The following is a 20,417-nucleotide window of genomic DNA, read 5'->3' on the forward strand; positions in this document are numbered from 1 at the left end:
CTACTTTCTGCACATTTAAAGCGGAAGTGAAAATAAAAAAAATGAAATTTACCTTTATTTCTGCAGATCCCTCCATCCCTCTGGAGCTGTTTTCCATATGGTCCTGCGTAGTCCTGATTTCTTGCTTTGTTCTAGCTCAGGGGTAGCGCTGGGCGCCACAATCTTCTTCTTTTTATTTTGTGTTTTCTGCCTATGTCAAATGATCCCGCACTGCGCAGGCACGATATCAGATGATATATGCTGCTGTATTTGCTTTTGGTGCTTCTTTTGTGGATGCCTGAAATCTGACAAGCGCAGAAGGGCATTTTCAGTCATTGAAAAAAGAAAGGTACTGATCTCACACATGCGCAGTGAAATCAGCACCTGTTTTTTCAATGACTGAAAAGTTTTTCTGCACATGTCCAATCTCAGGCATGCACAGAAGGAACAGCCCCAAAACTCCTGGGATTTGGGACTTTCAGTCTTTATCATCGGGGTTCAGTTTTCGGTGTATCATCTTTTTTGTACTGTTTGCATTCTTCTTAGTGATAAAAAACATGTTGATCCGCAGTCTCCATTCTCTCAATATAAAAGAATGTAGTCTGAAACTCCGTACACTGTGATTCTTCTATACATTTCTTTTTTAAATTGTAAGCTGTAACAATGCCAGCAATATAATTATATAGCTATTATATATAACACCAAAATAATTGCATTTCATAGCCCAAAAGAGGACTCAGAGCTTGGAAGCTGTAATTAGCCCTGCTGTATTCAGGAAAAGATCTTCATAATGGGTGTAAAATTAATACATACACTTATTTGCTGCTCTTGCAATTTTCTCTTGAATACCACTAGATCCCCCTCTTCAAAGCTGCAGTGGAAATAGAACACGAGAATAAGTGTTTCCATTTTCAGTTACATCTGCAGTTAAATAGCTGGTGTTAAACTTGCAGTAAGGAATTTATATATTCTACAGATGTCTATTTGTTGCTTGCACAGCATTGGCAGTATGTTATTGTTCATCAGATTATTACTAATATAATCATATACTTTACATTCATAAATGTGTTTACGTATGTTGAAAAAACTGAACAATGCAGCATGTTAAGGTTTAACATGCATAAAAACTTTTTACATAATTCATTAGAACTATCAGTAGTTACTGTGCATGGTTAGGACATTCTGTTCAGAGGTAGAGCTGTACAAGTTACAGGTAAGTTTATCTGTCACCAAGAGTTTTCCTAGTTTGTTTACTTAGCAATTAGGACCTTATCTCCTGCCCTTCTACATAACCACTTTAATTGATGCACGCTCCACAGGAAGGTAAGTAACCAATAAAGTTGGTACAGTATTTTGGGGAAAAAAACATTACGTTCCAAAAAGTTTCAATTGTGTGGCAAATCTCTTAGAACAGAAGGGATATTTGATCCTTGAATTCTGTTTTAAAGCTTTGCTAACATAATATGTAACGCATTTTAGAAGTGAATTAAGGACAAAATACCATGGGTCCCAAAATAAATCTGATGTGCAGTTCTGAACTGCAGAAAGACAGCATAAATATATATCAGAAGCCCCATTTTAAGCCAGAGAGAAGCAGTTTTGCCCCTGTAATTATTTACAAACTTTGTGAAAAGGTGGACTGGTTTGTTATTACCACATATCTGTTTCTCTACCCATTAATAGTTTTAAAATGTAGTGGTAATGTAACTAAAGACTGCATTTTTTATTTTATTTGTCTAATTAAAAATTATACTAAAAATATGTTACTGATACAAACCAGCGAAAAGAAGGATTTACAGATTTGAAAAAAAGTATTCTTTCATTTTTACATACTTTTATATTTGTCCTGTAAAAATTTAACAGGCAAACAATTTACAATATCAAAAAGCTAAGGCAATAAGGAGATAGGGGCATTAGTCAGAGCTTTTTTTATTATTTATTTCAATTTTTTCTGATAAGGTTGCTTTAAAGTGGAACTTTCTTGCCCTGCACAGATGGGAGATTGGGTGACGTATCGTCCTGTAAATGAAAAAGAAGAGTGTGCATGTATGAGATCAGAACTTTTTTCATTGTGAGAAAAGACCCCGTGATGTAGGTATCCCAAGAAGTTTTGGGCTTCCCATTTAAGTCTTTACCATCTTTAAAAAGAAGAGTACTTAGAAAAAATCAAGTGAACAAATTTTTGCTTGATATAAAATGGGTTATCTATCCTTTTATATAAAGTAAAAATTGTGATGATAGGTCTGCTTTAACTAATGTCATGAGCAGAACAAAGGTCACTCCTATGATATACACATGAATCAGTAAATATATCTATAATGTTAGTCGAAGCTAAACTACAGGCAAGCAGTTAATTACACAGCTGAGCTACATACATACAAGGGAACATATTTTACCACCAAAGAATATGACTTGATATAGAGTCAGTTTTGTGATCTTAGTTTTGGCATATGAATAGAAACCTTTGGCTTTTGAAGTTAAGATTGATTACCCTGGACATCTGCTTTCTTTATACATACTGCTTCTGGACTCTGATATGCTATTGCTGATAATATTTTATAATAAAGTGGGGCTCCAGACTAGCTAATAAAGATAGTCACCACATCTATATAACTGAAAAGCAATATTCAAAGCACTTGGATAGGTTGTGGTGGGCATGTTATGTGATGTGTAAGGGACAATGCTATACAGTTTTGTTACAACATAATAAGTCATAAGTTACAACAGTGGAAATAAACACTAAAAATTTAACTACCGGGTTTTCCTCTTGTCACCTATTTACAGGAAAGTGGACAGCTTTTATGGGACAATGAGGTCCTTTACTTCAGGATGAAAACTGCAGTTAATTTTGGCAGTTCTACTCTAATGTTCCCAATATTCAAACACCAAATGTACACCCTACAGCTAGTATATTGTAAAGAAAAAACATTGGGCCTGATTTATTAAAACTCTCCAATACTGGGGAGGATATACCTTCATCAGTGAAGCTGGGTGATCCAGCAAACCTGAACCTTTCCTAAAAGTCATTTGCTATTTGATAGTTGCTATTAGTAAATGTTTTCAGTCCTGGACCAGATCTATTCCATGTTTGTTGGATCACCCAGCTTCACTGATGGAAGTGTATCCTCTTCAGTCTTGGAGAGCTTTAATAAATCAGGCCCATTGTAACCTGTATGCAATATTCTTGCATTGCTGAGAAAGCTCAGTGACATCATCAGTTCAATACCCCTCGGACCATGGAAAAGAAGGAAAAATTTAACTGAACATAACTAGATAGATAGGTTTTTTTCCACATAAATAGTTTGCAGGCAGAATGGCTGAATACTTGTGACTGCGGCATAATGATGCTGTACAGACTCGTCATACTTTATGAAATTGCTGCCAAGCTTTAACAACAAGCAGACCTGTACTAACTCTATTCTCCCAATTAAAAACTGCACTTTTGCAGATGCTAAATTTCAAACCTGATGGCAAGTCATTATTCTGGGAACTGAAATACCTAACATTTATGAAATAATGCACAGCTAATGTTTGTCTGGCAAAAAATAACTGGTAGAGGTCAAGACTCTTATCTACCCTGCTCCCATCCGTGTCTTATTTTTTAACCCTCACTAAATCTTTTTTTTTCTGGCCTAAATCCACCATCATATGACCCTCTACTACACATCTTCCAGGAGCAAATATCACCTGTTAGTGGTTTTTAAAAATACCTGGGAAATTGAGATTGAGCTGCTGCTGTTATGTGTAAGGCAAGCTTTTTTTCTTCTGTATTTTAGACCAAATTCTCCTATTGTCATATAGATACATAACATATTATCATCCTAAACCTGTTCTGTACCTACCTCTAAAGCTGCATCTTCTGACAGCCAAGGGGAGATTTGGAACTCCCCTTGGCTGTCAGATCACTTCTAAAGCCTCCATGTCCTGACCTAGGGCGTCTGTACTGGTGGTCCCTCATCATTCAGGCTTTGCACAGCCTTCGAGTTTACAAGCCTTATTCAGCCCTAGGAGCTCAGCCACACCTGGTTTACAGCTTTGACTCTTATTTGAACTCTAACTCCTTTTTATTATTATCAGCCACATGCTCCAGAGCCACCTCCAGTTCCTGGCCTGGGATAAGGAAGTTTTTGGTCAACTCATTCCTTCCAAGACACCTAGATCTCAAATAAAGAGCCATAAGTCTGACACATAACTATTACCTGCAGCATTATCTGGGCCCTTTAACTTCCTTCCCAGATGAAATGGAGGAAAATACTGCCAAATACCATCTAAACAGGGCCTTACACTTCTCACTACACCACAATAAATATATACATCTTTATTAGTATTACATTTATCATTGCTTCTATTTTCTAAAACATTACCAGCCTTTAAATACATGTTAAATATTCCTATACCATGAAATGATTTGTAACATTTGCATTTTAGTATTTGAACTAAAGTAGTGCTGATTTCATCCAATCACATGCTAACAAAAATACTTTTTTGTGCATTATAATATTGCATATGCTTTGCAAATTGAATTTTCATTTAGCATCACTTTATTCACTCAACTAAGTGCAAAGTGAATGCAATCTACTCCTTTAGTAAATTATTTTCTCTTAGGCTGTTGCTGGGAAGAAGCAGTAAAGAAAAACATTGTGCAGCACTGCAAAGCAGGAGCCAGATCCTTAGTGGGTAATATAAAAACAGCAGATATCTAATGATAATTATAGATATGAACATGACTTTTAAAGCAGTTATTATATTTAAATTGATAGTGTGACATTTAGAATGGGGATGTTTGTATGGAGACATATTTCAGGAAATAATTAATTCAGAGAACAGTCAGGTAATTTGTCTTAAACAGGATAAAAATTTGAGTGCTTCTGACAACCACATATAGGGATTAGCATGTAAATATGAGAGCATAACTGGAAAGAAGCATTAGTACTTTTACACTAAAATAATGCATTCCTCTAATCGGTGAACTGCAGACGTTTCCAGGAGGACCTTTACTTGAAACTTTAATGCCGCCAGGCAAATAAACAGCAGAGACAGATAACCACTTTGTGTCAAAAGAGCATCGCAAGTCAGTTCAAGACCCTGTGCTAGTATTCATTTCAGCTACAGTATGACAGACCTCTGTTTCTATTAATATTTCCAAACACATAAGAAGTCTCTGTTCTTTCTTATAAGTTGGTGTTTTTGTTTTTACAGAAATAGCAGTGTTAGGATCTAATAGTAGACAGGGCTTATTTGAAATTCAAATGTTTCTAAATAAAACCTTGCTGTCACAGGGATTTGAGCAGATATTGTCTCTCTGGGCATTTTACATGGTTTTTCCCAGCGTGGCAAAAGAAAAAAAAATTCTCTCTGAGCAGCTGACCTAGTTTCATGCCAACAAGTAAAATATTCTACATAGTAGAGATGCAGCATGTGTGAGGATCTTTTTTGTTTAACGACGATGCTCATAGAATTGTATCTATGAAGCACCATTGTGGGATTACCCTTGTTCGCTACACAGAGACATAGACAGGAGAGAGGCGGCAATGGATGATTGGTAAGGTGTGGATTGCTTTGTAGTAGAGAAAATGTGCATGGAGTGTTTCTGTGAATACATTTGTTTGTTGGAAATAAATCCACTTTTAATAAGGGAACGGAAGCATGCAGTAACCAATAGCAACTGAAAAATAGGCTAAATATGCAGCAGACACATTTGAAAATAATGCCATTCACATCCAGGTAATGATCGGACACTGTCAGTAACATGAATGCCTATCAGAAAATTATTTTAATTTGCTACAAATGCATCTACCTATTCATGTGTGAGTCTAGTAATGAGGGAGCTGTTCGCTGAAAATTGGTGCTGAAATGCTTTGCTAGCATTTAACATTTGCCGGATACATTTATAAAACATCAAGCATATAACAATTTGACAAATTCAAAAATTTGCAAAAATGCAAAATTGATCTGAAATGCTTGCTTGCAAGGGAGAATGCTCTCTAGTGATTTTATTACATATATTTGAAAACACTGTTTATAAGTGTGCCATAGGAAAAATGACCATCTCTAAATAAATTCTTTGTTTTTTTATGAAATCTACAGATTTATTTAGTATAAGCTTAACAGATCCAGGAAAAGTAAATTTCATGTAAGGAAATATGGATGACCTCTCAGTTACAAAAAGTTGCTTGGCTGTGGAGATGCTTCTGTATTTGATTGTTATGTGTATAGGAAGTTCTGACTGTTGTCTAATTGTCCTAGTCAGCAAACTATGTTTATGACATTGAGAATGTTAAAGAAAAAGGGTTAGCATAACAGTGATGCTTTGTTGCCCATATAGTCAAATGCCTACATTTCAACAATTTATTTTTTGTGCGTATTTAAAAATATAGTTCACTTTATGTGTAAGGGATGAGTTCTTCTTTCATAATCATTTTTGTGCTATTTTTTATCCAAAACTTTTTTTCTAAACCGCTATTATTTAAAATTACTTGGCCTGGTACAATGATCCATTAGATAATTAGTAGCTTACCACCTTGGGTGGTCTGGAAAAACAAAAACTAAGAAAATGGTTATAAGGTATATTATTAATAGTATTCGCTATTTTGCAGTAGACCAGGATATTGGATCAAAGCTTTCACTACAGTACACTATATGATGGTCTATTTTAATCTCCATATACAATAAGAATTTTTTACATTTATATTACATATTTTTTTATTCAATCCAAAGTGAAGGTTAATTGTTGGAATGTTGAAATGTTCTTTCTAAAGGTGAATACAAGGTGTCGTTGAAATATAAAAATGACCCAGATCCTTTTGGGCTGAATAATTCAGATATAAACAGATGCCTTACTCCAGGCAACTCAGAACTTTTTTACACAGACAGTATTGTCACATTACATTACATTACGCAAAAATCATCCTCCTACAGTGTACTTTTATTTCCAGCTTCATCGGCTTCTGCTTAGAGAGAATTCGGGGTGGTAGCACTGCAAGTCATTCGCTCTGCCTTGCTTGGCCTGCTAAAAGGATGCAGCTTATATATTCCGAGGTAAAGGGGTGCCACATGGAGCTCTAGGGCAGAGCAGATGGGCTTTGTACTGTATATCAGAATGCAGAAGACAAATACCCCATGCATGCTGTGTTTTAATTGATATACAGCATTGTCTTTATCACTTTCTAGATTCTTATTGAGCCGTCCCCAATATAACTATTCTTTTTTATTATGACCTCTTTTACTGTTCTACATCCTCGCAGCTCACTTCAGGGATTAAGCTAGCAATAATTCTCCATTGCTAAATTTGAATATTATTTATTTATATATAATATGCTTTGTGCTGCAAAGAAATGTGCAAAGCATGAAGCATGTTTGATATTTCAGCTTGCTTTTTCATGTTTAGAAAAAAAATTAGCTGATATATTCTACTAATGTTATTTACTTTTTTGACAGAGATGAAGTGTGATTTTTGTAAACTGTTTGTGTTGATAAGTAATGCTTTGTGTACATAACCCAATATCTATGATTTACTATATATATTATAAGGGTCTTGAAAAAATTGTAATTTAAGCATTGTGTTTATTTTAGTAGATGTTTTAACCCTAGTATGTAAACCCTAAGGGCCAATTCACATTATTTCTGCTTGTTTAACCACAATGTGCAGCAATTTTACTTGCCTGTAATGTAGTACCAGTACCACCTTAACACACTTTGGGGAAAGAGGGGTTTACGAAGTTGTATCATTGTGCACTCTCAGAATCTCATGGTACATGAATCTTTCCTGATGCATTATGGTGTGTTCAGCAGCTCATTTATCAATAGGCTACCTTGAAGAATGACCGTACTTGAGAAATGTAAATGCCACTTCCTTTCTGGAATGTGCCATTAGGTAAAAATAAATGCCATGTTGCATCCCTGGCAATCCTTCTGAACACTTGAGCACTAAAATAGACCTGGCTGCTTTTTTTCTCTATGGATACTGTGCCAACTGTGCCAACACAATACTTCTTGTTGTGTTGTCACATGTGCAGTAACATTTCGCTTTAGTATTTATATAGGAGCCATACATATATCTAATGGTTCATGACAGATGAATGCCAGGGAATGCCATCTACATTTTCAAGTAATGGTTGTCAACTAAAGCAAAAAGTAAGTGGACTATTAACTGTGTACTTTTTATTTGCTGTTCGGCTACCTATCTGCTCTGTCATATAGGCAGCAAAATGGCCAACTTGGGTACCTCCTTTACCAGTTAGGCAATACTGATGGGATTTGCAGGCAGGGTATGCTGTCTCTTTCTGCAGAATTGACCTGCTTGATTATGAGACATTTACCTGTACTTCCTCTTTAAGTAAGAGAGGACAACCTTAGAATTGCACCATTCAATAGTCAAAGAATAAAATCAAATTAAAAGGGATTCCTCAGGTACAGATAATTCTTAGAACACATATATGTATGTATAGAAACAATTGTACTTTATTCCATCATCAAAAAACAATATATCTAATGACTGAAGTATTCATACATTCCAAAGTTTTTCTCACTACAGTACTCAAAATCTAGCAACAAGAATATATAGTGTAAGTTATGATATGATATGCTAACACATAGGAATCAAATTTAATATTCAACATGATTTTAAATGTTGCTCACTATTTAAAAATAATGATCACAGATGTTAAAAATACCAACAAATGCTGTGCTAAGGTTTGAATGTGAGCATGCTATTAACCCACAGTCTGTGTCACATGAACAGTCTACAAGTTCACCAAACCAAGACATTGCTTCCATACCTTCCTCCACATGTTTATCTGTCACAATCTAGGACCAATGGAAACTTTGGGACTGTCCATGTGAGTGTAGGCTTGTATTGATTTTGATTGATGTCACTTCCACTGGGCATGTCCTGGGCGGGACTAGCTGTGACTCGGGCTGCGTTCCCTGACGATGCGCCCCAAGCTGAGGCCCAACATAATATTGGGGCTTGGCAATTATCCGAACCATGTCTGCATTCAATACTAAATGCAGAGGAGGACGACACTTGAGAAAATCCCAAGTCCCGCCTGGACGTCCATTGATGGAAGACACAGTTCAAATATCAAATAATTACATAGCAAGAAACAACTTATTTACATGAATATATTGCAAATGGCATTATTCAACAAAAAGTGTCCTATGTAGATGGATATGCATAAACAATCATACATAGAAAAATAAATGCTACAAAGTGATGCATATGCCACACTACATAAAAACAATTACTAATATAGCTTGGTAAGTATATGTAACAACACATACAAATATTAGCTTGTGTATAACAAGTTAAATAGAAATAACAATTTAAAAATATATATATATATCCAAATATGATTTGGATTTATTTTACAAAAATGTTTTAAAGCTCATAATATCATTTAAACCAGGTGGATATATTGTATAAGCATATAGATCCTCATGGCTTCTTTTTGTAACAGAATGTGATCAATGTCTCCTACTCTTGGGCTATCTTGTACTCTATCTAAAGTGAAAAATTATTTTTTTTCCAACTGAAATTTGTGGTATAAGCACACATGCCTAGTCATCGGACTTTAGATCACGCCATTTATAATGCTATACATATGTTCACAGATAAGCATTGGAAATGGATGTTTCCTTTTGACCACATATAATGCACCACATGTACATAGAACCATATTAATACCTGCTTTTGTTCTACAATTTAGAAAATGTGCAGAGGAAAAGGGGACTTTGTTTAGTAGTATATTCATTGGGTACTCCCAAATTGTGGGCAATTTCTACATTTAAACGTGCCTACATTTGTACACAAATCTTTCCTATTAGATCCTTTATATTGACTGGATGTCAACTGATCTCTGATAGATCTAGATCTCTGGTTGGTCCCCCACAAACTTGGAAATTTGAGGATCACTTGTGAAAAGAAACCAAAATTCATTTAACATTTTATAGATTTGCTGATGATTGGCGTTGTATGTATGATTGGTTCCTTTAATGGTTTATTTGGGATTTTATATAGTAAATCCAAATCCTTTCTGTATCTTTGGCTCTGTTGAATGCTTTTTTCAAACACGATTTTGAGTAACCTCTCCCAAGTAACCTCGAACATACCTCAGCAGCCTATTAGCACCATGTAATACCTCAGTATATTGAAAAAAAGATGGGGTAAATGTAAAGTGGAAAACAGTTTTGATTACTCTGTTTGACATCACCATGCCTAAAGGTAAAGGTATTTCAGGGGAAACTGCTGGAAGCTCAGGTGCTGTTGTTGTAGGCACATCTACTGCAACCACATCTCCCAAGGGTCATTTCCCTACATAATGTAGATGAGCAGACTATTGGGAGTAAAAACAGAAACACTGGGCTGGGTGATCCAGCAAACCTGGAACAGATCTTGTCCAGGATTAAAATCATTTGCTAGCAAATAGCAAATACATTTTAGGAAATCCATTCCAGGTTTGCAGGATCACCCAGTTTCACTGATGAAAGTGTATCCTCTCCAGGCTTGGGGAACATTAATAAATCAGGCCCATTGTATTGATGTAAAAAGAGATCAATTAATGCCTTTGAAGTGGAACATACAGGGGTTAGAGGGGTGTGGGGATGAATAGGTGAAATTCTGTAGTCTGTCTGACATTGCCTACAACAGAAGTTGGGATGTCAGTGCAGATAGCCTAATCAAGAAGTTATTTTGGTTGCTGACAGGTTAACAGGTATTCTTCTGTACTTGAAGCATTTTTAAAGAGATCCAACATAGAATAGCATATCACAGCAATGTTATTTATAACGTTTTTAACATATGTTTGCATATCTAAGTGATACATATATTTTTTTAAAATGTCTGTTAGATGGAAATGCCTTTGCTAAAGCTCAAAAATTTGATGAGGGAATAGTTTTTTGTTTTTCTGAAGAGCAGGGAGGGATTGAACCTCTTTTTGGTTATTTTCTGCTGTCTGTAGCCCACTAGGGAGATTTCCTCTTACTTCATGTCAAAAAAATGAAACAAGAGCAAATATATCCATTAAAGGACTTAACCCTTCACTATTTTATCCACAGCTAAAAAAAAATATTTGGCTTTACATACACTTTAAACTATTTAGGAACTATAAACTAGAAAGTTTTAAACAAGCCAAGCAAACAATAAGAAAAGACTTCAGTGTCAGGTTTCAGGTTTCTAACAGCATTGAAACTCCTGCTGTATTTGTACATTAGAAGAGAGGGCTTTCAGACAAAATTCTGTTTTAGAATAACACAGTGCCCGTGTTGTAAATTTTAAACATTTATTTCCTAACAGTGCTTATATGTACAGAGATTTATTAGGGCTTTTACTGCTTTTGTAAAATATTTAAATACCTTAGTGTTTATGATCTGGGCACATGTTTGCTTTATCAAACTGTACACCTTTCAACAAGCTGTTGCAAAATATGTTTTCACAGTTATGCTGTCTCTGGTTTTTAAGGTTGTTCATTGTAAGCTTTTGGAATGTGCCGCTTGCCTTTGCTTTTTCAATTCTGTCCTGTTGACAGAGTGTAGTATGTTACTAAGCCATAACACTTCATTTGATTTGCCTAATCTTTTTTGCTAAAACATTGTGCACATACAGTCAGTGATTCTATAGAATGTGTTCCATTGACCTTAAAGGCTTAGTAAAACAGTTGCATTCTCTATACACAGCTGTGCCCACAGTAATGTTATGGCACATTGCAAAGTCAGAATGTGATTTGAGTTGCAAAACTGAATTAAAAAAAAATATAAAAAGTAGCTGTACCAGCAAAAGAGAAATGTTGCATACATCGAGAGTCTGAAAACGATTCTGGCATTATCTAGCATCACCAGGTAACAAAGTAATGCTTGGTAATAATAATAAAGTAAAAATGTAATATTTATATATATATATATTTATATATATATATATATATATATATATATATATATAAATATATATATATATATATAATATATGTTATTTGACATCATTGTGATAAGTATTAGTTGTAAATGCATTTGCATATTCTGATGGGATACATTGCATATAGTAAAAGGAAGATAATGAAAGCTGTGTTATATTTAAAAATATACTTTCATAGAGTGGCCAGGATAAATGTGATTTGCTTTTATTTCAGGAACATTTTCTCTTTTTTAAACACGCCATGTAACATTTGTTATAGGCATGCTAAATGTTCCATTATATTAATAGTGTTCTCTGTGATAGTAAGAGGACAGAGAACACACGGCTCTTACAGGGCAATTTGCAGCTCTGCATGTAGCAAATTGATAGGCTGACTACAAACTGAATTGGGCAGATGTCCACTCAGCAGCGCTGGAGAGAGCTGTGATTTAATGAGTTACACTAGCCAACAACCAATCTACACTTGGCAATGCATGCTGGTTGTAAAATGAAGAATATCACCTGAAACACAAATCCAGTAAATTTGCTGTAACCACAGAATTTTCTCTGCATGTTACTAAAGAACTCCTGTCAATTGAATACCTGTTAATCCCAAATCCTGCAAGCATGCAAGGTAAACAGTACCTATAAACTTCTCAGTGCATATTATCAATTAGATGTGTGCCTTGTTTTAATAAGTGAGATAGCATAGGATTTTTCATATGCATTGTAACATATTCATTTCATATGCATTTTTAACTTTCATTTCTGCCAGATGCAGATCTACTCTGAAAAAAAAATCCTAATTTGTGCAAGGTTTAAAGAGTTACATAGTGACTTGTACACTGAGATGATGAAGCTTTAGACCTGCACATTGTACTTTTTAATTAAACTTCTTTGGAGACACAATATGCCAATTGATATTATGTACAAGGACATTATTTAAAGTCCTTTTCACAGAAACAACATGCTGTCCGGCGGTGACCATGGAGAACATTTGAATAAAAAAACATTCATATTACATGCAAAAAAACATATCTTCTTCTTAGTAATTCTTCATCTGTGAAGAAACAATGGACAGTGTCACCTACAGAGTAGATCCCCTATCTGTAGCAGGTGGTGGAAGGCTCTTGTTCTTTCCAAGGTGCAAACTCTAGAAGTGCCTAGTCTTTAGGAGACACCCCCCTTCCCTACCCTAACTGGAAGGATGGGACTTTGTCAAAGACTACTAGAAAGAAGCCTTTCAGGTTTCTTGGCTGGTGACTGATTACAATTCAGACAAAACCAGATAGAGTACCAAATTGTGAGTGTTGTCAGGTTACACCTAAGGTCAGGGGAGGTAGCAGACTACTCTAGTTTAAGCATCCAACATATGGTTGGGACTAAACTGAACAGAGAACAGAAAACAGACTCAAATCACATTTAAATATCATGAACTCCTCATATTGGGTCTGTTGCATAAACAGTTGAAGGAATTTAAAATGTATGTTCAATAAATTTAAAAAATGCATGTCTTCTTTAAATCTTGTGATTCAATAATTTCCTGGGCAATGCTAGGTCCAGTTAGCATTTCTCACAGCTTTCTTGTAGGCTACAGAACACACTTTTCTGTGTGCTTTCACTAAGTGGCAGGAAATGGTTGTTCCCCTTACTGGTGTATCAGTACGGTTGAGCCACCTCTTAAAATATACAAATATTAATTCAAAGAGAAACGAAAAGAGGTTTGTGTCTCACAACTTGGTTTAAAAAGTAGCTTGTGTATTGAAGTACATATCGTGAAAAAGTATACATGCAGTCCAAAACCCATTCCTGTTAAACATTACACAGGATATGGGTTGCTTAGGTACTATACATATGTGCTCCTAGCAGTCAAACAAAACATTTTAGCAAAAAGAAAGGGGAAAAACCGTGCTTAAGCTGTTTTGGACCTGACGCGTTTCGCCACGAATAGGCGAGGGATATGATATTATACAAGCTTAACGGTGTGTATGTATACATAAGAGTAATACAGGAAGAACATCAATAATGAATAAATATTAAGGCCAGAGGTCAAATTGTAGAAAAAACAGACTAATTTAACAACATAATCATAACCTTGACATCATGCATAATAATTGAATGGGGTACATATAAATGATCAGATATATTTAAAGTAGGGCTCATAGGAAACTCATAGTTCAAAAACAAAATATGATATATTTGTTACTTACGTGCTTATGTGAACAAATCGGAGCAAGAAAATGCAGTGATGGAATTAGTGATATATAGAGGGATTTGGTTGTAGTAGAGGCTGTATCTGGGTAAGAATGAGTTTGTTAGTGAAAAGGAACTCGCTATGCAAATTGGGAGTCAATAGTTCAATATTAAGAAAGTACGTACCATCGGTAGAGGACGTTTAAAAGTATCTAATAGACTGGAAGGTCTGTGTATTAAGGGGCAGGTTAGCCCCAGTAGAGACTGGCAATTTCATCCTAAACTGCTTTTATGTAATAAAAGTAAGGACAGGGCTTACCCTTCCAATCCCTGAAAATATATGATATATGTAATGAGAAACATAAGTTTGCGAGAATAAAGTATTGTATAGTAACTAATATATAAGGAAAAATGTACATAAAATAATTATGGGTATTATAAAATTATTTCCTATGTATCAACAGTGAAAGGGTAAATATTATACGTATGTCAAATAACAATAGGAGAAATAAAATGGGACAACTACCTGAGCCCAGGTAATGCCAATGTTGTTGCAAATAGCAGGAGAATCCAATATAGGTAAATTCTGTGGATATAAATTAGAGTAGTAAATAACGAATACTATGAATAATGATATAAGTAGTGTTGGGGATTGAGGTTTGGTGAGGTCCTACCTTTCAAGTGAGTCTGGATGATGAGAGCTAGAACATTTAGCCGCGTGTGTATATTAAAACAGCCTGGGAGGCTGTGTGTTTAGGGAAGCGGGCCAAATAAAGGCTGCTGCGTCCTGTTGATGGGAGTGCACCTTCCATCATTAGGCATTCCCTATGGCGTCACTCTGCCTCCAGCTCCGGCACTGAGAAGGCTGGTGCATACGCCTCAGCCCTCTGGGTGTCCGGAGGGTGATCTGCCTAAAAAAGGGAGCCATATCATAAGGGGAAGAGAAACAGGCTAATGCAGTAAAAACTCACATGCTTTGACTAAGTGTTTGAGCTTTGTGTGCTTAGCTTTGACAATTACTCCATGCATGCAGTACATTGGGAGAGTGTAGTGACCCTAGGACAGGGAGTATGTTCATGGCACTATCGCTAAAATAAAATAAAATATTAATGCTGCCACAAAATTTAAGCACTGATAAATTACAATAAATTACACTTTTGCATTTGGCTTTAGATACACTTTGATTCCCTGTTGCTTATCAATCTCATACCTGTGGTCTATGCAAAAAAGATGGTAAGTTATAGCATATTCTCATGTATGGCAGATTTCAATCAAACCTAATGGAGATGTAGTCTATTTGGTAACCTGCAGGGAGACAGCTACTCCATTAGGTTTTGTTCCTGTTAGGTTAGTGATAACATTTTGGTTGCAAGGCTCTAATTATTTACTGTAGGATTTCTATGGGATTATGAGTAAGTTAGCTTGGTAATTAAATTGGTTTCACAAATATGTGCATCTGCTTCTAAATACTCTTAAATACGTTTAAGTAGTAGAATTAAATATTTATGCATTAACGTATCTTTACTTAAATGATTCTCAATTGACTTATTGGACCTGGTTTATTAAAGCTATTCAAGGCTGGAGAGGATACACTTTAATCAGTAAAGCTAGGTGATCCAGCAAACCTGGAATGGATCTGGTCCAGGATTGAAAACATTTGCTAACAAATAGCAAATGACATTTAAGAAATCCTGATTTACACAGGTTCACTGATAAAAGTATATCCTCTCCAGTCTTGGAAAGCTTAAATAAATCAAGGCCAAAGTATTTGCTTTATAGACAGTAGATAAACCCTGTTACTTTTCCATTCTTTACTGGGAAGGGAAGATAAAAAGTTAGGATTGGCTTTAGAATTTTGAAAGACCAGGGGCAGCCAGGTGCACTTTAAGGAAAAATGGTGCAGCATGTGTGCAATGCTGCAGAGAATGGTGGGTGTGGGTCATGGGTAAATAAAACACAAATATGTAATGTACAATAAACAATAATGTAATGCACAATGAGGTCAGTCGCATTTAACATACAGTACATGACCTGATGTATGTAATGTACATTGTGCAGGGGTAAGGTGTATGTAATGTACATTATGCAGGGGTCAGGTGTATGTAATGTACATTGTGCAGGGGTCAGGTGTATGTAATGCACATTGTGCAGGGGTCAGGTGTATGTAATGCACATTGTGCAGGGGTCAGGTGTATGTAATGTACATTGTGCAGGGGTCAGGTGTATGTAATGCACATTGTGCAGGGGTCAGGTGTATGTAATATACATTGTGCAGGGGTCAGGTGTATGTAATGTACATTGTGAAGGGGTCAGGTGTATATGCATACATGCACACTGACTATCTGTTTATTACCCTTATCCTCACACTAATCCTCTATTAAGTAAACTCTTGTTTGCCTACATACATTCAACTGCATCCACCATTCTCTGTGTCAAAACAAACTTTCCTGTTCCAAATGGTACAAGAAATGTATGTTCAACAAATACTGTATATTGTTCATTTGATATACAATATATTTTATTTAGTCCAATAAATTACTGGTTGCAATAATCGGATTATTATTTTATCTAGATATTGACTACGGTAATTTATTCAACAAAAGTTTTGTCTTTGATTGAACATTTATTGATTATATAAAGGAATTATTTCACTACAGGTAGTTGTCTGATTTGATTTTTAGGATACCTGGGCTAATGCTTATAATTGATTTACATTGTGTGTGATTTCTCTTCAGATAAATATTGGAAAAAATAGAAAATTGCTGGTTTTACTTTTCCTATTTACCCAAGATAGGCAAAATTGCTGAAATTTAAAGCATTAGAACAGCAAAAGTTGAATCTGATGACTCTGGTATTTTCCAGCCTTGCTTACCGTATACATTATTATTTTCACATTGCAGATTCTACATATAATAATAATAATGATTTTATTAAAAAAACATTTTTGTCAATGCTTTCCTGATTTGCTTTTTTGTAGGAAGATGAATTAAAAGATGCTGTACAAGACAAGAGTCGCCTAAGCCTTCAATATGCCAGCCTATCCCACAGGGCCTTGCAGTATGACCAGGTAATTATCACTTTGATAATGGTATACAGATTTTATGTTGACATATCCTTGATGCATCTTAAATTGGAGACAAGGAATCTGAATTCATTTAATTATTTCCATGATCTAGAATGTTAATAACTTTGCCTATTCAATCTCTTGGGGTGGACTTCCCATAGGTTTGTATGTACTGGCTTCAAACTAAAAAAAAATCATAAGCAGTTTTTTTTACAGCAAATAAACCCATACAAATACATTTTACCCTGTATGACAATCGAAATCCTTTTCTTCAGAATAAAAAAGATAGGTACTTAATTCATGTGAAAGCTGCTGCTTTGCTGTGCCTGCTTTCCAGAGACTTGCAGCTGCCTTTTCTGTAAAGGATGGTCAGAGCAGTGGTCCAATTGACCTTAAACACTCCAGTTTCTTATCTTAACAAAGCATCCTTTGCTAGCTAAACTAAGTTTTCAAGTGTTTTGCCACAGTACAGAGCATATATGCATACATCTTCAGGGGGCTATAAAGTTGGCCTGTTATATGCTTTCTTTTTTATTTCCTTCTTTCTTTGATAAAGATTCACTATAAGTTAACAAAGATGCAAAGAGTCAGGCTTTTGCTTTAAAATTTTCACTGATAAGAATGTTTATTGTTGAATGTGTGCTTTGGTTTGGAGCTTCTCTGTCACCTTAATTAGGTGACATAAAGATGGATTGAGATCCCCAGGTAGCTGGGATAAATTGAGATTCCAGCAGGTGCAGAATAACACTATTTATCAGAATAAAGCCAAACAAGAGAAGTTAGAGCTGTAGAGAAGGAGGGGTTGTTGGTGGAAATATATCCCTTAGATTTATAAAAAGCCAGTGAATTTATGAACCAGCAAACATACATACTGAAAAAGGGCTGAATGGGTTTACTTCCTAAATATTGGAATGTAATGATATGAGAACTAGAACGTTTTGTCCAGACAGACTTTCAGGACTTTTTCTGTAGCATAACATAGATAATGCTGGCTCGTGGCAATTCCAATGTGTCCTCTTGTTAATTCAAATTAGCTAGTAGTTGATGTCAGCTCTGTCTAGCGTGTTCCACCTTATACAGATGCTTGGTTGGATTGTTCTCTGCCTAGGGGATCCTGCTGCAATAGGCGGAATTTTCTGTTAGTTGCTGGAACAGTTTCAGAACTTTTTCAGCGCTGTGGCATGAGGTTTTATCTTGCTGAAAAAGCTATTCACAGAGGTGTTGAGTTGTTTGAATAGAGGAATGGATTTAAATGGCAATACTGTTCATTCATATATAATACATTATTGATGACCTCCTTTTCTTAAAACTAGATTTAATTCCAACAAGACATATGCAAGCTGTACTGATCCAATGGTAATCAAACTTTCTAAAGCTCACCATGCACATTACAACCAGACTGTACAACCTTTGTACAATTTCCTTTAAATTTTACCAAAACTATACAAACCACAAGGCTCTGTACTTGGTCCTGTTTTATTTCTTTTATATCATTGAATGTTTGGTAAGCAAGGCTTGTCTTTTTTGCGGATGATGCAGTAGGATTTATATTCCTAGAGGTGTTTGTAACATGGAGGAAAGGAAGAATGCAGAGGAGTAATCCTCTGATAGGGGTAATATTGGGGGTATAGAGAGAAAAACATATGGGGGTGATTATTTCTAAGGGATTGCAAAATGAACAAAAAATAGAGTTCTTAGGAGTATCAGCACAGTGGAGGGATTATTAGCACAATGCAAAAGGCCCTGATTCCCATATACAGATCCTTTGTTATGTGTAATTTAAAATAATGGGCCTGATTTATTAAAGCTCTCCAAGGTTGGAGAGGATACACTTTCATTAGTGAACCCAGGTGATTCAAAAACCTGGAATGGATTTCTTAAAAGTAATTTGCTATTTTTTAGCAAATGTTTCTGGTCCTGGGCCAGATCTATTCCAGGTGTGCTGGATCACCCAAGTTCACTGATGAAGGTGTATCCTCTGCAGCCTTGGAGAGCTTTAATACATTAGGCCCACTGTGTCCAGTTCTGGAGATGTCACAGATAGATACAGATACCATAGAACAGGGATAAAACATATCAGGAGCAGCTACAGGAACCTAAAGCTGAACTTCAGTTGTACTTTTCTTTGCACACATGTAGACAGTCCTCTTCTGTGAAAAAGTAATTTCATACAACAAACATTAGAAGATGCAAAAGGGATCTTGAAGAAATCATAAAACAGTTCAGTGAGTGACAGTACAAGGGGGTTTTCAGAATGGTGGCACAAATGGTAGTGTGATGTGCCTGCACAGCACAGACATAATATAAAATAGGTCATTTTTGACTTATTGTGCTGTTTGGCAGTGGTAGAGTCATTTTACATTGCCACGTACAAATGTTATAAACTTTACATCTGCTGGAGTGAGTCTAAAGGCACCCACTGCCTGCTTAGGGACCATAGCAGCACGATATCACCACAATAGTTCTGGCCTGGCCCCATGAAGTTTAATTTTTCTTTAGCATTCTTTATAATGCAACAATAGTGTAAAAGTTCTTGGAGAGGTGTCCATGGCACACAGTGACATATTTTTTGTTATATACTCCCTATCTGTTTTTAAGGATTTAAAGGACTATTGATATAATAATAAAGGACGTTTTACACAATGGGCCCTTTTTAGGTTTTTGCATAAATGTTTAAATATATGTGTGGCTGTATATAGCTAATGAATGTTTTTTTTTTTTCATACTTTATAATTTTTCTAGCAATACAAATCTAAATGGTGTATCCCTTTCCTAAATTAATAATTAAAATTAAAAATTAAAACAAAAGTTTAAACTTTGAACTTTATACTTTAAAATTGGTTTTGTTTACAAAAAAAGAAACTTAAGTATACACAAAAATCTAAAACAAGATATTAATTCAATATTTAAGTATGGTACCCCTTTAACCTTAAACAAATAATAGTACTAAAGCTGCGTACACACTTCCAATTTTTATCGTTGGAAATGAACGACGAACGAACGACGAACGATCGATTGGGCAAAAATCCTTCGTAAAAAAAGTAACCAACGACGCCGACGAACGAGGATAGTCGTGGAAATGAACGACCGGACCGGCGGATCGGATTGGACGACGATCGTTGACCATCTATCGTGTGTACGGTCGTTCATTGATCGTCCATGGTCTGAGCATGCGTGGTGAACGAACGTTCGCTCACTTCCTGTGGTGCACGTCACTTCCTGTATCGTTCAAACGATCGCATCTATCGTGTGTACAATATCTGTGAACGATCGTGTCGTTATCTGTATGTACAG

The 20,417-nt window shown here is 35.7% G+C and overlaps 1 protein-coding gene across 20 annotated transcripts in view; it reads left to right on the top strand.

Annotated features, from left to right (window-relative positions):
• The window catches only part of RIMBP2 (RIMS binding protein 2), a 216,113-nt gene that overhangs the window by 104,354 nt on the left and 91,342 nt on the right, over positions 1-20,417 (top strand). For all 20 annotated transcript variants that reach the window (XM_072415730.1, XM_072415735.1, XM_072415739.1 and 17 more), the window contains exon 7: positions 17,037-17,126. In XM_072415730.1, coding sequence (XP_072271831.1) covers positions 17,037-17,126 — 90 coding nt within the window. The remainder of the gene's footprint in view (positions 1-17,036; positions 17,127-20,417) is intronic.

This window comes from Pyxicephalus adspersus, chromosome 6, assembly GCF_032062135.1.
Source record: "Pyxicephalus adspersus chromosome 6, UCB_Pads_2.0, whole genome shotgun sequence".
NCBI classification, from domain to species: Eukaryota; Metazoa; Chordata; class Amphibia; order Anura; family Pyxicephalidae; genus Pyxicephalus; species Pyxicephalus adspersus.